At 45.3% G+C, this 20,295-nt stretch overlaps 1 protein-coding gene across 3 annotated transcripts in view; it reads right to left on the reverse strand.

Moving 5' to 3' along the window:
* The window catches only part of fn1b (fibronectin 1b), a 57,794-nt gene extending 37,772 nt beyond the window's left edge, over positions 1-20,022 (reverse strand). For 2 of the 3 annotated variants that reach the window (XM_063212287.1, XM_063212286.1), the window contains exons 1-14: positions 19,658-20,022; positions 19,210-19,335; positions 18,758-18,895; positions 18,532-18,663; positions 17,828-17,965; positions 15,133-15,288; positions 14,399-14,590; positions 13,403-13,585; positions 12,740-12,916; positions 9,453-9,608; positions 8,155-8,283; positions 6,458-6,595; positions 3,979-4,100; positions 1,012-1,180 (exon numbers count right to left, since the gene is read on the reverse strand). In XM_063212287.1, the coding sequence (XP_063068357.1) occupies positions 1,012-1,180; positions 3,979-4,100; positions 6,458-6,595; positions 8,155-8,283; positions 9,453-9,608; positions 12,740-12,916; positions 13,403-13,585; positions 14,399-14,590; positions 15,133-15,288; positions 17,828-17,965; positions 18,532-18,663; positions 18,758-18,895; positions 19,210-19,335; positions 19,658-19,814 (2,113 nt within the window). In that variant the 5' untranslated portion in view covers positions 19,815-20,022. The remainder of the gene's footprint in view (positions 1-1,011; positions 1,181-3,978; positions 4,101-6,457; positions 6,596-8,154; positions 8,284-9,452; positions 9,609-12,739; positions 12,917-13,402; positions 13,586-14,398; positions 14,591-15,132; positions 15,289-17,827; positions 17,966-18,531; positions 18,664-18,757; positions 18,896-19,209; positions 19,336-19,657) is intronic. The other variant, XM_063212288.1, reaches the window with a different exon arrangement.
* Positions 20,023-20,295: the final 273 nt, after the last annotated feature.

Genomic DNA, 20,295 nt, shown 5'->3' on the forward strand with positions numbered 1-20,295 from the left:
ATCATGAAAAAGGTATCTAGACAGAGACTGTTTTTTTTTAAAAAAAAAAAGGTTCGCACACTCCTTTGGATTTTTTCTTCTTTAAGTTATTTTTTCTTCTTTTTATTCATTCATTCATTGGCAATGACGTTTCGACCTCTCGGTCTTCCTCAGATTCACTGACAAACACATCTACGTAGAGAGACTGGACCTATGCATGAAGCCAAGGAGTTCAGAGGAGAACGTGTGCAGTGAAAAGTCCAGCTGGGAATTTCCCATTGTCATGGTGACACAGCATACCTCAGTACACAATGAACAATGAAATTGGACAAAATAAAATAGCAAGAAAGGGTATCTACTGTAGAAAGACTGGGATGAGATGAGATTGAGCAGTGTTTTAACCCATTTTAGCCCGATGACTCATATATAGGGCAGTCATGGGTGAGCGGTTAGGGCGTCAGACTTGCATCCCAGAGGTTGTCGGTTCGACTCCCGACCCGCCAGGTTGGTGGGGGGAGTAATCAACCAGTGCTCTCCCCCATCCTCCTCCATGACTGAGGTACCCTGAGCATGGTACCGTCCCACCGCACTGCTCCCCATGGGGCGCCACTGAGGGCTGCCCCCTTGCACGGGTGAGGCATAAATGCAATTTCGTTGTGTGCAGTGTGCAGAGTTCACTTGTGTGCTGTGGAGTGCTGTGTCACAATGACAATGGGAGTTGGAGTTTCCCAATGGGCTTTTTTAAATATGTTGTTTGACCCTTGGTGCCTGGAGCGACATATACGCAGAATTCAGGCTCTTGAGATTTTCGCTTTTTAAAATAAAAATGTGGGTATGTTACAGCTGGATGAATACATTCTAATGCAAGATGAGGGTCTTATGGTCTTAAATGCGACTTATTTTGTGTATTTATGTGCATCAGAGGCTGAGATATTTAGATTTTTATATGCTGGGGGCTTAAGCACTCAGCAGTCTTTTTTGCAAACGCTTCAGGCATCAGTATTAAACAGGAAAGCAGTATATCATACTCACATGTTCCATAGGTGGTGGTGAAGTCGAAGCGGGTGACCTCCCGACTTCCCTGTCTCAGGATGCTGATGAGCTGGCCCTCGTAGGTGAGGCCGGGCTTCAGGCCAGAGATGGTGTATGAGTTCAGGTGTCCTGGGATCTTGGCCTCCCTCCATGGCCTCTGGGTGTTTTTCTGCAAAGAAGAACAATGCGTTTGGATTTAGATTTAGACTTCTTTATTGTCTGTTATTAACTTACTGTACATGAAATGGAAAATTAGCTTTGGTGGTGGCACAAAGACACACAAGACAAACACACATCACAGTTTGGTTACTTAATGTTTGATTTGATGGCCCTGGAGGGCAACTGACCCATAAGACACATGCTACAAATTTAGTGCAGGAGATCATCATCATGTATCCATTAATACATGCCGCTAGATATTTGAATAGAGAGGTTGACAACTCTTTTTTTTGAATGCTTGGTAGTGTGTGTGGGCTGGGTGGGTAATAGTTTTTTTTTTCTTTCTCCTCAATGTTTCCGAAATTACTTGTAAATTCCTCTCCCTCTCTCTCTCTCTCTCTCTCTCTCTCTCTCTCTCTCTCTCTCTCTCTCTCCCTCTCTCTCATTTTAATCTCAGACCAATACTGTTTATTGTGGCCCCTAGACACAAAACATGGCTAATAATGCCTTTTGGCAAGCAGCTTTGTGGAAGACCGTAAAACATTAATTTAGGTCAGTGCCATTCACCAGGAGCGCTGGAACCATTATCTTTATATCTCAGAGAGGTGATGTCACACATGCAGGGGCGTAGCAGCACATTTTGGGCCCTATGTACAATCAGCTCCAATGGACCCCCCCAGCCATATATCTTCATAAATCGGACAGTGTCTGGGGCCCCTTTATATATGGGGCCCTGGTGACCTAGTCACACTTTACCCCCCTGAATGACACCCCTGCACACATGCACGCACACCAACAGTATATGGGCACCATTTGACTTGAGTTCGGGGGGTGCGTTTCTCAAAAACGTAGTTGTTAGCCAGTTAGCAACTTGGGTAGTTGCCAATGGGAAATTGCGTTGCAAATAACAAAGTAGCTGATGTAGTTAGCAACTATGGTTTCGAGAAACGCACCCATGCCCAGTAGCATACAGGAAAAGCAGTAATGGTGCTTCTGGCATCTAGCGAGGTGGAAAGTTTTGAGCTGGCACACAAAAGGAGACTACAAAGTGCACCTTTCATAAGCATGAGAAGAAGAGGATGGCGCCAGAGGAACAGAGAGAGAGAGAGAGAGAGAGAGAGAGAGAGAGAGAGAGAGAGAGAGAGGGGAGTGAAGGAGAGTCAGAAGTAAAGGAAAGAGAGCAGAAGAGGAGATGATGAACTGTGAGAGAGTGAGTGGGAGGAGAGAGAGCAACTGAGAGTTGCATGTTTTGCTCAGATAAAGTAACGAGTGCATGAGACTGATGGCCATTGCACCACGAAAACAAACAAAACTAGCAACTAGAGAGAGAGAGCTGGCAGGGGGGAAAATACATGTGCGCACCACACCACTTCACAGCCCATGTGCTTGGACTCAATTACCCAGAGCATTTCCTACACCGTGACGGCTCAACCAACCCCTACGCAGCGCTCAAAAAGCCCCTTTCACATCTCTCTCTTGAGAAACTACCAAGTAAACACAAACGGTGCAATTAATGTGGGAAAAGTGAGTAAGAACTGTTAAGGATTTCTGACCCCTTAAATTGGTTGTTCAGTCAGTCTACCACGACTGTAACGTGTGTTTGCAGTGTTTGCCACCGGGGCTGGACTGGGGGAGAAATAGGGCCCGGGCACGTTTGGATTAAAGGGGCCCCCTCATAATTAGAAGTGCAAAACTGACTCACCGGTGGGCCCTGCACCCTCATAGGCCCCTATTTTCAGAGATGTAAAAAAAAGCCCACATTTCTGAAAATTGGGGCCCACAAGGGTGCATGGCCCACCGGGAAATGCCCGCTATGCCAGATGACCAGTCCAGCCCTGTTTGCCACACAGAAGGTTCAAGGGCTTCTGCTTGTTTGTGTGAGCTCTTGGCCCCCTTCTCCATCCTGTTCCAGCCCTTTGCCTTGCGCAAACTTTCCAGTTAATGTTTGGAGAGATCGAGAGACTCTATGCAACAGGTCATAATGGTGTATGCTTCACAAAAAAAGTACAGCGGGGGGATTTGTTTGGAATAAAACAGTGTATTGTTTACACCAGAGATGAAAGACATACTGCACTGGAAGCTAGATCAGCTATCACCTGGGATCATTTGGAAATGTCTGTGTGTTCTGTTCAGCATGCAAAGCTTTGTATCAAAACCATTGCACAAACCCAGAAATCAGTGTTTGCGTGCGTGTGTGTGTGTGTGTGTGTGTGTGTGTGTGTGTGTGTGTGTGTGTGTGTGTGTGTGTGTGTGTGTGTGTGTGTGTGTGTGTGTGTGTGTGTGTGTGTGTGTGTGCGTGTGTGCATGTGTGCGTGCGTGGTAACTCACCACTCTCCACTTGAAGAGTGTGTGTGTGTGTGTTTGCATGTGTGTGCGTGCGTGCATGCGTGCGTGTGTGGTAACTCAACACTTTCCACTTAAGGAGTGCGTGTGTGCGTACATGTGTGAGTGCGTGCGTGCGTGCGTGCGTGCGTGCCTGCGTGCGTGTGTGCGTGCGTGTGTGCATACTAACTCACCACTCTCCACTTGAAGAGTGTGTGTGTGTGTGTGTGAGTGCGTGCGTGCGTGCGTGTGTGCATGTGTGGTAACTCAACACTTTCCACTTAAGGAGTGCGTGTGTGCGTACATGTGTGAGTGCGTGCGTGCGTGCGTGTGTGCATGTGTGGTAACTCACCACTCTCCACTTAAGGAGTGCGTGTGTGTGTGTTTTCATGTGTGTGCATGCGTGCGTGTGTGGTAACTCAACACTTGCGTGCGTGCGTGCGTGCCTGCGTGCGTGTGTGCGTGCGTGTGTGCATACTAACTCACCACTCTCCACTTGAGGATGTACTGGATGATGTGTGCTGAGGGGGGAGGGTTCCACTGGATGGGGTGGGAGTTGGGCTCGGTACCGGCCTCCGTGATGATCACCCTGACTGGGCCACGCACACCTGGAGACACCAACCACACAACACCACACAACACAACAGCCGGATCATGGATGTGCTTACTTGCTACGTTGACAAGAGACGTTTCATTCAGAATGAACTCCATTTAATTCTGAATAAAGCTACATTCTGTTTTGAAAACGTCATGTAAACACTTCACAATTCGGAATTAAATGAAAAGATCAAAGCAAACTTGACGGAACTATTTAATTCGGAATTATTCATTCGGAATCACAAACGGTATATGTAAACGTAGCCACTGACTGTCACAATGTGTTACTTCACAAAGTGATCTGCAGCTACGTCTACTCAGAGGAAGTGAGCAGCACAAAATTACCCCTCAAAAGGAAAAAAGTAAAACACGTAATAACAGGAAGGGGGGAAATTTCTTGTTGGAAGAAATGTCCAACTCTATGAGGGTAGGCCAGCCCAGTCAGGGGAATATCTTTGAGTCAGCAGTCAGTGGTGGCGGGTGAAGCAGGTTGGTGCTCTTTAAAGCTCCCACTCAAATTCACAACTCCCAAAGAGAAAAAAGACCATCCCTTGTCTGATCCCCGTGTTAGAAATCACACCGGGTCTTGATGTTTTTGGGTGTCCTTAAAGCCTCTTTGGCCCCCACAGAGCAGCTGAGGGCTATTTATTTACTGCAGCCAAAAGGCTGCTGGTCAGGTCTGACACCCACACGGCCAGCCGCCGCTCTGATCCAAATGATGTGTTAAAATAAACTACAGCAAGCCTTTTTAATGTTGCGCTCCAAAGGATGTGTTAAAATAAACTATAGCAAGCCTTTTCAATGTTGTTGCGCAGGAAAGGATGTGTTAATAAACTATATTGAGCCTTTTTAATGTTGTGCTCCAAAGGATGTGTTAAAATAAACTATATCGAGCCTTTTTAATGTTAGGCTCCAAAGGATGTCTTAAGAATAACTATATTAAGCCTTTTATGTGTTGTGTTGTTACAAAGAATGTGCCAAGAATAACTATAACAAGCATTTAATGTGTTTGTTTCAACAGACGTGCCAAGACCAATTATATGAAGCCTTTTTAATGTTGTGTTAATGAAGGGCCACTTCCATTTCATTATTGTGTGAAATAACGACGATAGAGGAGAGAATATATTAAAATAGCTTGAGGAAGGACGACACGTTAAAAGGAATTTAAAATCAAATGTATCATAACTTAGTTCTCCTTCTGAAGTGGAGACAAAAGTGCCACGACCTGTGTGTGTGTTAAGGTAAACAATGTCACCCCTCCTTACTCTGCTCCCTCACCCCTGGAAAAGAATAACACTCTTCAACACCTCAGCAGGGGTGGGCTCCAAACACAACAAAGAAGCGAGAGAAGAGGAGGAGGAGTAGGAGGAGGAGAAAGAGATGGAGGTGAATGAAAGAAGAAAGAGGAATCACCACACACACACAAACACACACACACACACCCTCTTCCATCTGGTAAGCATCAGAGTGCGTCACCCTGACACACACGCACGCACGCACGCACGCACGCACGCACGCACGCACGCACACACACGCACGCACACACACGCACGCACGCACGCACGCACGCACGCACACACACACACACACACACACACACAAACACAAACACACACACACACCCCACCCCTGTGGTTTGAAGGTAACTTGCCGGCCATTTAAATTCAAAGCTATCCCTCAATAGCTTCTAATGAAAGGCCTAGTGTGAGGGGTTGAAGGTCTCGAGAGAAAAATAAACACTGCATGATTCACGGAACATCACCCTCCTCTTCTTTTTTTTCAGCTTTCACTAACCTCCACTGGCGTAGCCACAGTACGTATTGTTCCTTAGCCTTTCAATTATAAATAATGTTATTTTATTATTTAAGACTCTGGCTTTGAAAAAGAGAAAAGGGTAGGCCTGACAGACCTTCACTGGCTGTTGTTACAGCTGTGAGGACTGTTCACAGCTGAAATGATAACTATAAATATTACATTACATTTAGCTGACACTTTTATCGAAAGTGACTTGAAGTTCTTTTTAGTACTGGGTATTGGTTACAGTCCCTGGAGCAGTATGGGGTTAGGTGACTTGCTCAAGGGCACTTCATCCATGGAGTGAGATAGGGAGTGGAAGGGCGGGATTTGAACCTGCAACCCTCTGATTTAAAGCCCATCTCCTTAACCCCATTAGGCCACGACATCAGGGGGTTCAAATCCCACCCTTCCACTCCCTGTCTCACTCCATGACTGAAGTGCCCTTGATCAAGACACCTAACCCCACACTGCTGCAGGGACTGTAATCAATACTTAAAATAACTGTCATGTGGATGAAAGTACCAGCTAAATGTAATGTGATGTAAAGTAATTAACAGTCTTTCGCTCTTACCGGACTGTAGGGGTTCGCAGGCGTGTTCTCCGAGTCCGTTGCCATGGCAGTAGCACCTGTAGCGAGCTCCATGGATGACTTTGTCCCAGGACTCTCCGATCTGGTAGTACACTTTGGTCTCGGGCTCCTGGCACTGGTCTGAAACGGAAACAAAACAGTGAGGAATTCAAAACTGTGATGACGGTGAAAGATATTTTATTTTCCAGTTACACAATAGGTTTGAGTTTTAATTTTGCGTTTTAGCAGTCAGTGTTGTGAGTTCATTTCCCAACAGTTTCCCAGTTTTTCAGTGTTATGGCTATGTGGCACCTTGCAGTGTGTGTGCGCGCGCGCGCGTGTGCGTGTGCGTGTGTGTGTGTGTGCGTGCGTGTGCATGCCTGTGATATGTTTTTTTTTCCATTCTTATCTTTTTTAACACTTGTGTATAGGTGTGACCTATAAAGTGGATAAAGTGCCATATCCTTGGCAAAGGCCACGGCATCTTTCGTCTTTCTCCTAGCGTTCCCAAAACAAATACTACAAACGCACCGCCAGAGACATGCAGGCCTGATTTCCTCCAATTCTTCTCCCCAGAACCGGAGAATTGGAGGAAATCACTCTCTCAAATGAGACGAGGTCCAAGCACAACAACGTCGTGAAAGGGTGGCATGTGCATTCAGACTCAGCAAAAATACCAGACCAAAAATGCAGACAGAAAACAAGGAGCCTAGCCACTACACTACTTCTAGACAATGCAGGCGGTATGTAAAGTGTGTGTGTGTGTGTGTGTGTGTGTGTGTGTGTGTGTGTGTGTGTGTGTGTGTGTGTGTGTGTGTGTGTGTGTGTGTGTGTGTGTGTGTGTGTGTGTGTGTGTGTGTGTAGAAGAGAGAGAGAGAGGGTGACTTAGTCATGGCAGGGTTCTTTCCTTCAACTCAATGCATTTTCAGCAGAATTCCCCCAATTCATATAAACAGAAAAATAGAACAGAACAAGCACCCTTGTCTCAACTAGACAATAGATAGGTGAAGGGTTTGTGTGTGTGTGTGTGTGTGTGTGTGTGTGTGTGTGTGTGTGTGTGTGTGTGTGTGTGTGTGTGTGTGTGTGTGTGTGTGTGTGTGTGTGTGTGTGTGTGTGTGTGTGTGTGTGTGTGTGAAAGTCAAGCGAAAAAAGTGAAAGCCCAACTGCTAAACTCCAATTCCCATTCTCATTGTGTGACACAGCACTCCACAACACTGCACACTACGGCACGCTGCATTTATGTGCAAGGGGCGCAGCCCCCAGTAGTGCCCCAAGGGAGCAGTGTCACCTTTTGGCTACAAGTCTGACGCCCTAACCACTTCCCCATGACTGTCCTTCCTTATATGCATGTGTGTGTGTGTGTTTGTGGTTTGTGTGTCTGTGTGATGAACTAACTGTAGAATCTAGGGTCGTAAAAGTCATCCAAGGGCCATACTATGAATACAAACCAGGATTTCCCCCTGCACTTTAGGCCTATATTGAAGGTGGACACCTTTAAAACAGAACTCACCTTCTCTAGCCCACCTGATTATAAATTAATTGTATTGCAAATGTAATTCCTTTACAAAATATGTCATATTTCATGTGAAGCTGCATAACGTTAAAATTATATTGGGGGCCGTTTAAGACGGCCTCAAGGGCCATAAACGGCCCTCAAGACATAGGTTCCCCACCCCTGAACTAGATCTACTTGTACCCACCAATGGCGTCGCACTTCCAGCGGCCCCTGCCCTGGCCGAAGCAGGTGCAGTTCATCATGTAGCCCTCGTTGTGGCGCTTGCTGAACTGCTGGTTCACGTCGTAGGTCAGGCTGTCCACAATGCACTGGTCTAGACAGGAAGTACAGTGGGGAAACAGGAAGTTACATCACTGTCCAGCTCGGAGATGTCAGTCAATGCATGGTATTGTATCACAGGAATTTCAAACTTTCACACTGGGAAAACTCACATAGGAGTTTCACACAAACAAAAGGTCGACAAAGTAGTTTAAGTATCAGTGTGTCCTGACAGCCTACAGCTTGACACAGCGCGACATGGCCACCACTTTTTGCTTTTCAAATAGGCACGACACAGCTCAATTGCAATGCAAAAATTGGCGGACGAGTCACGCTGTGTCTACAGTAGCTGTAGGCCTACCAGAAAACCGGCAGTGGAAAAGAGGCATAATTCACCAACTTTTTAAAATGTTTTAGAATACTCATACAGCCAATATTTGTGTCCGAATAAAGTCATCTGGTTAATCTCAATAGGTTAAAATGTGTGCACAGTTAAATCACTGAATTCCACATCAGCTGAGAATGTATCAAGATGCAGAGATTGCATGCAAAGACAGATTTCTGTATCAGGAGAAGTAGAATGGAGGTGGCCTGCACACCTTGAATCTTTGTTTGCAGGTGCAGCTAGCTCAATGGAAGTCAATTGAAAACTATAAGAGAAGTGCAACACTGCTACAATTATAGTCAAGGTTTTTAATGTGAAAGCTGACGTTTCGGTCAGTCAGACCTTGATCGGTCACTCTGATGAAGGTCTGACTGACCAAAACGTCAGCTTTCACATTAAAACCTTGATCTTAAAGGGACACTGTGCAGGAAATGGTCAAAAAGGGTACTGCAACTATGCTGCTCATTGAAACTGGGCTGCCTATTGCCAATTTTCATCTTTACATTAAAGTTTACTAAGTATTAAACAAATATTTTCTAGTGTGGTCCAAGTACAGTCATTTTTGCAGCTAAAAATGGCTATTTTTGGAAATTCAAAATGGCGGACCATGGAGAAGATCCCCCTCTTCATGTATGAAAAGTGCCATTTTTCCAGTCATAGTGAATACTTAGAATTTGATGGTGGTGGTAAGTATTCATGAAAAAGGTAACATTAGTGAATGGGCAGCATGAATTCTGGAAATAAACAACTAAAAATATCACACAGTGTCCCTTTAATTGTAGCAGTGTTGTGTATCAGGAGACGTGTAACAAACAGTGACAGAGCTCCCCATACTGTACCTCTGAGCTGAGAGTGAGCGATGCAGCTCCATTCTCCGCGGTTGTTCCCCATGCACGTGCAGCGCATCATGTGACCCAGCACGTCGTGGCGCTTGTCCCACTCGTCACCCACGCGGTACATGACGCCGTCGCTGGTGGTGCACACCTCCTCATGGGCTGTGGGGAGACATCATTTGCTACGTTTACATGACGTTTTTTTTTATTCAGAATCAATGATCAAAGAATTAAATAGTTCTGTCCAGTTCCCCTTGATCTCTCATTTGATTCCGAACTGTGAAGTGTTTACATGACATTTTCAAAGCGGAATTACGCTTTATTCAGAATTAAAATGAGTCAATACGGAATAAAATGTCTCATGTAAACGTAGCCATTGAGAGAGACAGAGATGGTGATTGAGGTACGCTCTCCTCTCACTAACAAAATACCACAGCTACTGCGAATCCACTAAATTCCATTCCTTTCATTCCATCAATTGTTGTAAAACATTACAGCCAACCACATGTGGCATTTTAGGGCTTTCTGCAAACATCAGTTGAATGAACAACAGGAACAAAAATATATAATAAAAAAATATACAAAATAAGAATATGTACAGTATAATGTAGTGTTATTTGACTGCAGGATGTACAGCAGGTGACACCAACGTGGTGGCCGCGGGCGCCAGGTAGCCCTCCGAGAGCTTATGAGGTGCCCACCAAGGATGTTAATAAATAGGGATGACTACAAGATTTTAGTCACAGTTGAGGTTTTTCTTCATTTTAACATGAGATTATTTCTTTATAACCTGTAAAGAATACTTCTTTATAACCTATCAGCAAATAATCATTCAATCATAGTGTGATTTCTAGAAGAATGTGAAGACGTAGAGGATTTCGAACAAACAAGTAGCCCGCGGGTAGCCATCACTAGCTCTCGTGTAGCCCTTGGTAGCCCTCCGACGCAAAAAGGTTGGGGACCCCTGATGTACAGTATATCAGCCACTGACACTGATACAGTATGCCCTTTCTGCTAAGCAAGTGCCAGGGCCCAAATATGAGTGTGATTTGAGGTTCAATTTCACAGACAGTAAATAATGAATGATAGATGTTCAATCTTCTGAACACTGTTATTATTAAAGTGAATGATTGCACTTAACTTCAGTATGCATGTGCGTGTGTGTAAGCATGCACCTGTTTGGAACAGAACCAGACACACAGGCCAAAAGCCAAGTGTGTGTCGTGTGTGTTTGTGCACGCTAGAGGTGCTCCGATTGCTCGGCTGCCGATCATGACCGGCCGATAATGGCCAAAAATAGCATGATCGGTGATCGGAAAAACATGCCGATCAAAAAACCGATCGAGAGATATTAAATTCCTCACGCAACCATTTGCCTTTACACCTGGCGCTGCATGTAGGCGCTGGCTCTGCACAGCTGCAACTGCACCAAAAGAAGGCATCTTTGCTTGTCTATAACTTTTCGCCATTCTCCCCTTCATTTCCACCATTCATAACCATATCTGCATCAACAATGATCTGATTTTCCGATCCATGCGCCGTTTACCTGAGTGACAATGTAATTTGCGATTGAGTACTCGCCAGTGAGCCATGTTACGTTATAACCTGTGTAGTTGCCTTGGTCAGCACGCGACAACTTCACGTTGTCAGCACAAACATGTCAATTATTGTTTTCAAAGTTGCAATTGGCAGTCAGTCGATTAGTTTGATAGTCGCTGAAACACCAAACGGCGACAGATGTGGTTAAAACTTGAGAGAGAGATTCAGAACGGTAGTGGAGCACTGCAACTGTGGACGGTGACAGAGAGGGGAGGGGCTCTCCTCACGAGGCTTCTCATTTAAAGCGACAGGTTGTTTTTTTCTCGTATGTGGAAGACTATTTGATGTAATGTTTCAGTTTCAATTCAATCTTAAATAGTTTAGTTATTCTATGCAATAACTTATACATTGATTAATACTGTAGACTGTATTACCAACACTAGTCTGAAAGATAATAATAATAATAATAATAGCCTAATAATAGACATGTGCAAATTAAGATTGATTGGTTTATGGGCAGAAATGGTATTCAATAAGGATAATTAATAGGCTATTAAAAAAATAGGAAATCATTTTTGTGATCGGCAATGATCGGTAATCGGCAGATAAAGATTTTTGGTGATCGTATCGGTGATCGGACCCAAAAAATGGTGATCGGAGCACCTCTAGTGCACGCATGTGTGTCTGCTTATGTGTGTATGTGTGCATACTTCTGCTGCATGCATATGCACACGCCATGCAGTGAGTGTCCAGCGCAGCTAGTATTCCTCTTATGCCTCTATTTTCACTGCCGTTTTTCTGGTAGCCCTACAGCTCAACACAGTGCAACTCGGCTGACACTTTTTTGCTTTTCGGTTGAGCTGTGTCGTGCCTATTCGAAAAGCAAGAAGTGGCGGCCAGGTCGCGCTTTTGTCAGCCTGTAGGCCTACCAGAAAACCAACAGAGGAAAAGAGGCATTAGTCTTCAGTCCACCCACCAGGCCGCCTGGCAGGCCGGCCGGCCGGCAGCAAATCAAGCACTCGTTATGGTGAATCATGACAACCTCTTAAACCGGCCCACTCACTTTAATGGCCACCAGTGAAGGCCAGCAAGGCAAGGCATAAGGCAGGCCCGGCCCGCAGGCAGGCAGGGTGCGGGAGGGCTCATTTCCCTGGCTATGACATTCAGCTGTCTTTACTGCCAGAGACGCCAAGCCCAGTCACTTAAAAGACAATTACAGCCCATAAAAGCAAAGGCTATTCAGGCACTGCACTGACCCACTGCACTTGTTGAACAGTCCTGAAGGGTCTACCATGAGTGTCTATTGCATGTTCTCTTAACAACTTGATACAGGAAATGGCACCTTCACAGCTGCACTGGCAAAACGGTGATTGGATACACAAATGCAAACATTTTGAAATATTTGGTTTGATTGCTCTTAGACAGGCCTTTTGATAGTCTTTTTTCGCTGAGATAGAGATGGTGATGGTTGTCCAAAAGGCTTCTTAGCTGATTGGTGACTTATAACAAATGAACAGTGCCATTTAACAGCATGACCGGTGCTGTTTTGGGTGAAATTCAAAAGCTATTCTGAAAGGAATTTGCTGTGGAACTGGCCAAGCAGACAGTCAACCACTGGGAACCAACAACCCTAGCATTTATAGCACTGTTACCTTTAATTCCCCTTTTCAAGATGTAATTCCCTTTCAAGATTACTGGAAAGAAAGTTATGCTCATTAATGTTATGTCTAGCCAAAATGAAAGGCATAGCTCACCAGCCATGGGGCAGAAGCCAAACTTGCGCTCGCCATCGTAATTGGTGGTGGTGCCGCACCACTTCATGCCGTCACGGCGACCGTCAGCGGTGCAGTCGGTGTAGTTGCGGCCATTGTAGACGAAAGGGAATTCACAGAAGGCTCCGTTGGAGTTGCCACCACGGGTCGCCACCAGAGCTAGAGGTAAAAAAAAGATAGCAGAGTTACCACTATAACAGGAAATGACAGAATCCCACCACCGGTTGCCACCAGAGCAGAAGGGAGACAAAACATAACTATGAGCAGTTAAAATTCAGCATGAATTCAGCACAAGATGTTGACTCTCCTTTCAAATAATTTGTTCAGACTATCTATACTCTGAACTCTTGTGAATGGTCTTAAGACTCGAGAATTGAGCGGAAATTTAAGGATAGCAATGTAACAAAGAGAAGACAGGGAAGTCAGTGTGTGTTTCTGAAAGTGAAGTGTCATAGCCTTGCTATGATGAGTAACGCCCATTTTTCACGGATTTCACCAAAAAGTATCCCATAATTCGTTCTAAATGTAATTAATAATTAGATAGCCTACTCCTTTGGTGAAATCCGCAAAACAATGAGTGTTACTCGTCCTAGCAAGGCTATGACACTTCACTTATAGAAATAGTGAGTGTTTGAAGTCTCTCACAGTTCTTCTCCGTGCAGAAGGAGTACTGTGCGTCGGTGTCGTAGTCGGAGGTGGTACTGCACCACAGCTGCCCGTCAGAGCGTCCCTCCGAGGTGCAGGAGTAGTAGGTCTTGCCGTTGAAGACGAAGGGGAAGGCGCATGGCTTTCCATCTGAGTTACCGCCGTACACAAGAGACTGGCCCTCTGCAAGGAAGAAACCACAGAATACAAACACTGTCAGAGTCACCTCCAGGAGAACTTTGCCTTAATCCAGTGGTTCCCAACCTATTGGTCGGGACCCAACCTATGGGTCGCCAAAGATCCACCGTGGGTCGCGAAGCCCTCTTGATTTTAAGGGATTTAATTGTATTACAATACATAGCCCATGTTGAATATATGACAAAGCATTTAAATTAATACATGAATAGAACTTAGAAGCAACAACATGTAAGTCATACATTAAACATTTATTCTATATTTGACTGAAGACAAATTGAGGAATAAAATGATTGAACAGTTGATGNACAGTTTTCGATGGAAATAGAGTATAATGTGACTCCCTCTCATGCGGGTGCTCGTACGATTGGGTCACCAAAGTTTACAATGGTAAAAATATGGCTCCTGAAGAAAAAGGTTGGGAACCACTGCCTTAATCCATTCCTAATCCATGTATTGAACAGGGATACAAGGCTTCTTCACTCACTAAAACTGTAATGTCAGATATTATTTAAATCTCCCCTAAAGGCTTCTTTCCCTCCTGTCTCATTGTTTTGAAACTCGGTAGTCGGAACACCCGAACTCCGCCTTGGGAAAGTGTAATAGAAGGGGTATTCAACTCGGGGTTCCGAAACACAAACTCTAAGCACTTTGGTGTACTCAGAGTTTGTTTAACATTAGTGTTTTAAGACGTTTGTATTGTCCCCAGCTGTTGCAATAGAGCGCATTCACAACGGACATCGGGAGAACGAACTCAGGTCTACTGACAACCGAGATCCAAAAGAATGAGCCATTACTTACCATACTCCTCGCAGCTCACTCCGTTGCCGAGGCACGTGCACAGCATCTGCTTGCTGCCCTGCGTCCTGATCCAACGCATGCCCAGGTAGTAGGTGGTGCCGGACATGGAGGTGCAGGTGCCCTCTTCGGGGGCCTCGGGCAGGGCGTTGGGCTGGTTCACCGCAGGCCTCACCTGGGGCCTTCCAACCGCACCTGGTAGTGGATGACAATGGCAGTAGAGAGTGGAGAGGTCAACAACACTCAGCAGTAGGGACTCAAGTGATTAATTGATTATTTGACTTTAATTGATTAATGCCTTAATCGATTAATAAACATTAATCGCAATTAATTGCCAATTCAATTGACAAGAGACCCAGGTGAAATGTGTATGTTACGTGTGTGTGTGTGAAGAGGGATGTGAAAGGTGGGAGTCTTTAATTTTTTGGATTAAAGAATTAAAATGGAATTAATTTAAATTTAGCATTTTATTTATTTTTTTAATTAAAATATTTAGATTTAATAGTTTATCCTGGGAAACATTGAGATTTCAGGGGTAAAACGCCTCTTATCAATTAATCTTAATTCAATCAATAAAGTAAATCAACTAACGATCAACTAACTAATCAATATCAAATTATGCGCTATGCGTTTAGGACTATGGGCATGGATTTGCTACCATCGATGGATCTACTACCAATGTGACTGTGGATTGTGAAGGTTTGTTCATGTTGTCCTATAGGCTGGCAGGAACTCACCAAGAGTGCTGCTGCTGGAGCTGTGCCTCTCGCATTTCCACTCTCCGCGTCCATTTCCAGTGCACAGACACTGCAGAACATGTCCCTCGGCATCAGTCTTGGTCCAGGAGTCGCCAATGCGGTAAGATGCCCTTGTGTCCTGGTCATTGCAACGGTCTAGAACATAAAACATAGAAGATTGGCATTATCATTCTGCATTCTCAAGTCAAACCAAAATCTTGTTGTCTGGCATTATGCCATAATGTACAACGTTTAGGTGGACCATCTCCAAAATGAACAGCTCTACAAGAATCTGCAACTGTGTCCAATCTCAGTCTATTATGTTTCTTTGGTTCGACTTCAACTTTGACAATGTCTACTGGATAGCAACTTTGACCATGTCTACTGTATAACAGCTTTGGCAATGACAATAACATGGATACAAGTCTAGAGATTTGACGCGGTTACACATCTCTATTCTTTTTATTCTCTCTCTCTGTCTCTCTCTCTCTCTCTCTCTCCAAGTCCATTCTAGGTTTAATGATCAGAACACGATGTTTACAGCTGCACAGAGGAACAGCTGTAAGAGCCTTGCCATGCACTTAATGGCGTCTCATACCCCTCCCTCCTCCAGACAACCCCATCACCCCTACGCCCACCCCACCCCACCCCATCACCAACCACCTCCACCTCCACTTCCCCCTCTCCTTCCATGTGTTCAGTGCCGGATTAAGGCGCAGGCTAGATATGACTGCAGCCTAGGGGCCCCCACCTGCCAGGGGCCCCCTAATTGGCCCAAAAAAGTGAGAAATTGCAGAATCGTGACAGGATGCAATATTGGAAAATTCATGCGTCGTATTGAGTACAGTTGGTAGACAAGTTATCCTTAATTCCTAGCTGATACTTATGACACGGTCTGTGTCAATTTGTTGCAAAATTTGCCTCCCGGGGGGCCCAAAGCAACCTGTTGCCTAGGGGCCCCAAGTCATCTTAATCCGGCCCCTGCGTGTATTCCTCAATAATGGCAATCTTTCAGCGGTCCTGCACGGCGCGGCCAGGGCTGTCATTTTCCACCTCCCCCCCGCTTCCCAATCTCATGCAGCTGTGCTGGTGATGATGTCACAGGGGCGTAACGTGCCGCATGCTTGCAGGATAATGCAAGGAACCTGGCTCTGGGGCTGAGGAGCAGTGGCGGAACAATTGCACACAGGGCCCTTGGGCAAAATACTTATAGGGCCCCCCCATATGGCCTGATAAGGTCATAATAGGGCCCCCACCACCAATACAAGATTGCCCTGGGCCTAGGGGCAAACGCCCTGCTCGTCCTCTCTATAGCTCCGCCCCAGGAGATCTGTTTGGCAGCCAGCGATCAGCGCAAAACACAATGAAAAGCAACGCTCTTGGCCGCGGCTCATGCTGAAAACATGTCCCAGTTAACATCTACGTACTATACTGACACAATTGTTGTTGAAAGCTTAAAAGACAAGGGAGAACACTTTGAAGGCGTATCACTAAATGTGTTGTTCAGTGCAGCCAAATGAAAATGTGCACACTCACTCTGACAGATTGCCATTATTATGTAGATGAATGTTCTTTTAATCAATGTGATGTGTGCTTAGGGGGTTATTGTCTTGATGGAAGGCGGTGAATCAGCGCCCAAGCACGCATTTGTTACAGTTTAAAGAAGTTTTAAACATTTTGCTCAGCATCCGTAGCATCCAATTGAAAGAGTGTGCAAATGTGTTTGGCTGCACAGTATGTCCATGTATAACTTTGCATGGAATGATCTCACTGTTACAGTACAGTACATTCACTGTTAAATCTCAATGTCACCCCCACCCCAGCAGTAAGTATGGCTACAAGGGCTGTGACGATATTGTATCGAACCGAGAAATCGTGATACGCGCAGTCACAATACTGTATCACGGTGCAAGAAGGCAGTATTGTGATACACCCTTTCAAAGTACTGTTACCCTTCATCCAAGCTTCACATGTGAATAAAAGCAAATTAATTAATTTTTAAAAGACAGATTTTAAAAATCGTGCAGTGTATCAAACTGTTGGTCCAAAATCGTGATACGAACCAAATCACGAGTTGAGCGTATCGTTACAGCCCTAATGGCTACAAACAAAGAGGGGCTCCATGCTTTACAAGCCCCATACGGCACGGCCCAGTTCTGCTGTCTGCTGCTATGAGAGAGGGGGGGGGGGGGGGGACTGTTCCCCCACGCCACACCAAACCAGACAAGACCAGAGACCAGGTGGAGCTCTCCATTTGCCCGCTGGGATTAGGCTGTAATAGCACATATAACAACTTGATGAGAAACAGGATAGCCATGGCCTGCGGTGTGAGAGCAGAGAGCAGAGAGAAGTGAGAAGAGAGAAGAGAGCAGCTCTGCCTCACTGCCTGCCTGGCTGCCTGACTGTGGTTAGGGGATGGGGTGGGGTGGGGACCTTCTTTTGCCTTTTTGTGCTGACTATCCATTCCCTTCTGTCCCGACTGGAACATTGCAGACATGAACTTGCTACTATGGCAACTTTCAACCAATCAAGCAAACAGATGACAACAAACTCAAGTGGAACAAAAGCTTACAAGACACACGATACAGTACAAGTGTGTTACTGTCATATACTCATGAATTTGTATTTATGTAAAATGACATTTTGTACTCTTAAAAACACTTCTGAGATTGCAAAGAAAAAAATCACATCTTACTTCTGGAAGTGCAGGTGATGCGGCCATTGCCCTCTCCCAGACATGTGCAGTCCACGATCATCCACCCCTGGTACGGCTTCTCCCAGGTCTCCCCAACCACATAGGAGGATCCCAAGGCATTGTCATAGCAACGCTCGGCTGTGTAGGATTAAAACAGAAGGTTCAGTTCTCAAGTGAAATAGTTACTTTTTACACTTATTCACTCTGGAATAGTTCCTCAAATTTTACACTCAAATGTGAAGTGACTTACGTAAGTGTCAAATTACAAACACACGCACGCACGCGCGCGCACGCACACACACACACACACACACACACACACACACACACACACACACACACACACACACACACACACACACACACACACACACACACACACACAGAGACACAATGTGTTGCTTCATTTTTAAAAATAGCTCAGGAAATGATCCAATGCTCCCCAACTGGTCAAATTAATATTTAGAAGTATTACAGCATGACAGACGTGACAGACAACATTTGTTTGCCAACTCGGTGTGTAGCTGTGAGTGAATGACTGTCTGTAATGTTTGCTGTTCAGTGATGCGCTGGTTATCCTTGAGGGCAAACAAAAAAAACCTTGTGGACTTCAGTCCGAACCTCTGTTGAGTTTGGAGTGCATTCAGTTATTCACTCTCAAAACAGAAGCGTTTGAGTTTGAAAGTATGTTGATGGTGACTCACCGACTGGTTTGCAAGTCCACTCTCCCTTTCCATTGCCCAAGCACACGCACTCCAACATGTAGTTTCCTGTGTCGTGCGGTCTCCTCCAAGTGTCCCCAATTTTGTACGAGTTTCCACCTTCATGGCAGCGATCTGAGGAACGTCAACAGTTTGTTAACAACATATTTGTTTGCACCAAACTGTATGCGTAGTACAAAGACTCGACACACGGATCCAAAGAACTCACTGGCGATGGTGCAGCTAATTTTGCCTCTTCCAGATCCGATGCAGGTGCAATCCCAGATCATGCCATCCTTTGGACGCTCGTATGTCTCGCCAACTCGGTACGACCGCTGGTTGTACTTGTCTAAGCAGGTTTCTTCAGCTACAGGGAGCAAAAGTGCACAGGTCAAACCCCATTCGTGTATCATTTTACCAAACCGTGACAGTAATTAATGTGCGCACACAACTACAGTTATTAATTGTGCGCACACAACTACTCATTCTCGGTTAGTTCGTGCTCCATGGTGGCGACCACTCAATTAATATCCATCAATGAAATTAGGAATTAGCACCACCCCACACCACCAATTTCACATTGTGAGTTAGAAGGTGAGATGACATGATGACCATAGATTAGATGAGGTAGTTGGTTGAACACGGACAACTAAAGCAGGACACACGGGTTCACAGCCTCACCTGCGGGCTTCGTTACGCATTTAATTCCTGCAGCACCCTCACAAGTGCAGAGCAGTGTGTTGCCCAGATATGTCCGTTCCCACTGGTCGTTTATTCTATAAGAACGACCGTTATCCGTGCAGTCGGCTATAGAGAGAAAGGCAGTTGCACACAATGAACTTCTGAGATGTTCATCATTTGGATGAACTGAATGGCAGAGCGCGTGCCTTAACATCCAATGGTCATCCGAAAACTCAAAACTGTCTGAAGGTTTACCTTTACATAAAGTAGGCCTATAAGATGCAGTATAGTTTTAACCAGCGCCAACGGTAGCGTTTTACGCATCGTGCGTAACGCAACAGCTTATTTTAAATACCTTGAAAAAAATGAATAATTAGGCTACACTTGGATGACCAAGGTCCTTTTTAAAATCATGTTTCTGATTCCCCCCCCCTATCACCGAACTTACATGAGGTAAATGGAAGGTTTCCAGGATCATCCAGCTCAGGGACAACTCGTTGCTGTCCTACCGTCCTTTTTGCTCTTTCCGAAGTCTTGGGCAGACAATGGACGGCCGTGCCTATGCACAGCGCGACCAACAGCCCCGCTACGGGACCCTTTGTCATTTTTCCTTCAGGTGTCGGAGACTTAAAAAAAACTTGAACAATTCCTCTCCACTACTTTTATGTCAGGGTTGCTTGCTTTGCCCGAAAAGAAGGCAGTCTTGTGGAGGGCTTTTAAATTATTACTTCCGACCCGTTTTTGATTTTAACTGCTGCCTTCTGTTAAAGTTGCGCAGCCTCCACCGGGCGGCAACTGTGCTAGGACGATGGAACAGCTGGAAGGAGCTTTTATTCGGGCTCTCCGGACGCAGGGGATGGGCAGGGCCCCTCCCACCACATACGTTTTGTCTCGCACTCACAACCCCAACTCTCCTAACAGGGGAGGCAGAGAAACACCTCTTACTGGATATGCAGCGCGCACACAAGGATGTTATTTGATCTTCCTCTTAGTCATTTTGGAGGCAGGGATGTTGAAACATTTTCACAGTGATTTATTTACAGGTCTGACTTTTTATGAAACATCATTAAATTACATTACATTAGG

This window comes from Engraulis encrasicolus, chromosome 12 (assembly GCF_034702125.1).
Source record: "Engraulis encrasicolus isolate BLACKSEA-1 chromosome 12, IST_EnEncr_1.0, whole genome shotgun sequence".
Lineage (NCBI taxonomy): Eukaryota > Metazoa > Chordata > Actinopteri > Clupeiformes > Engraulidae > Engraulis > Engraulis encrasicolus.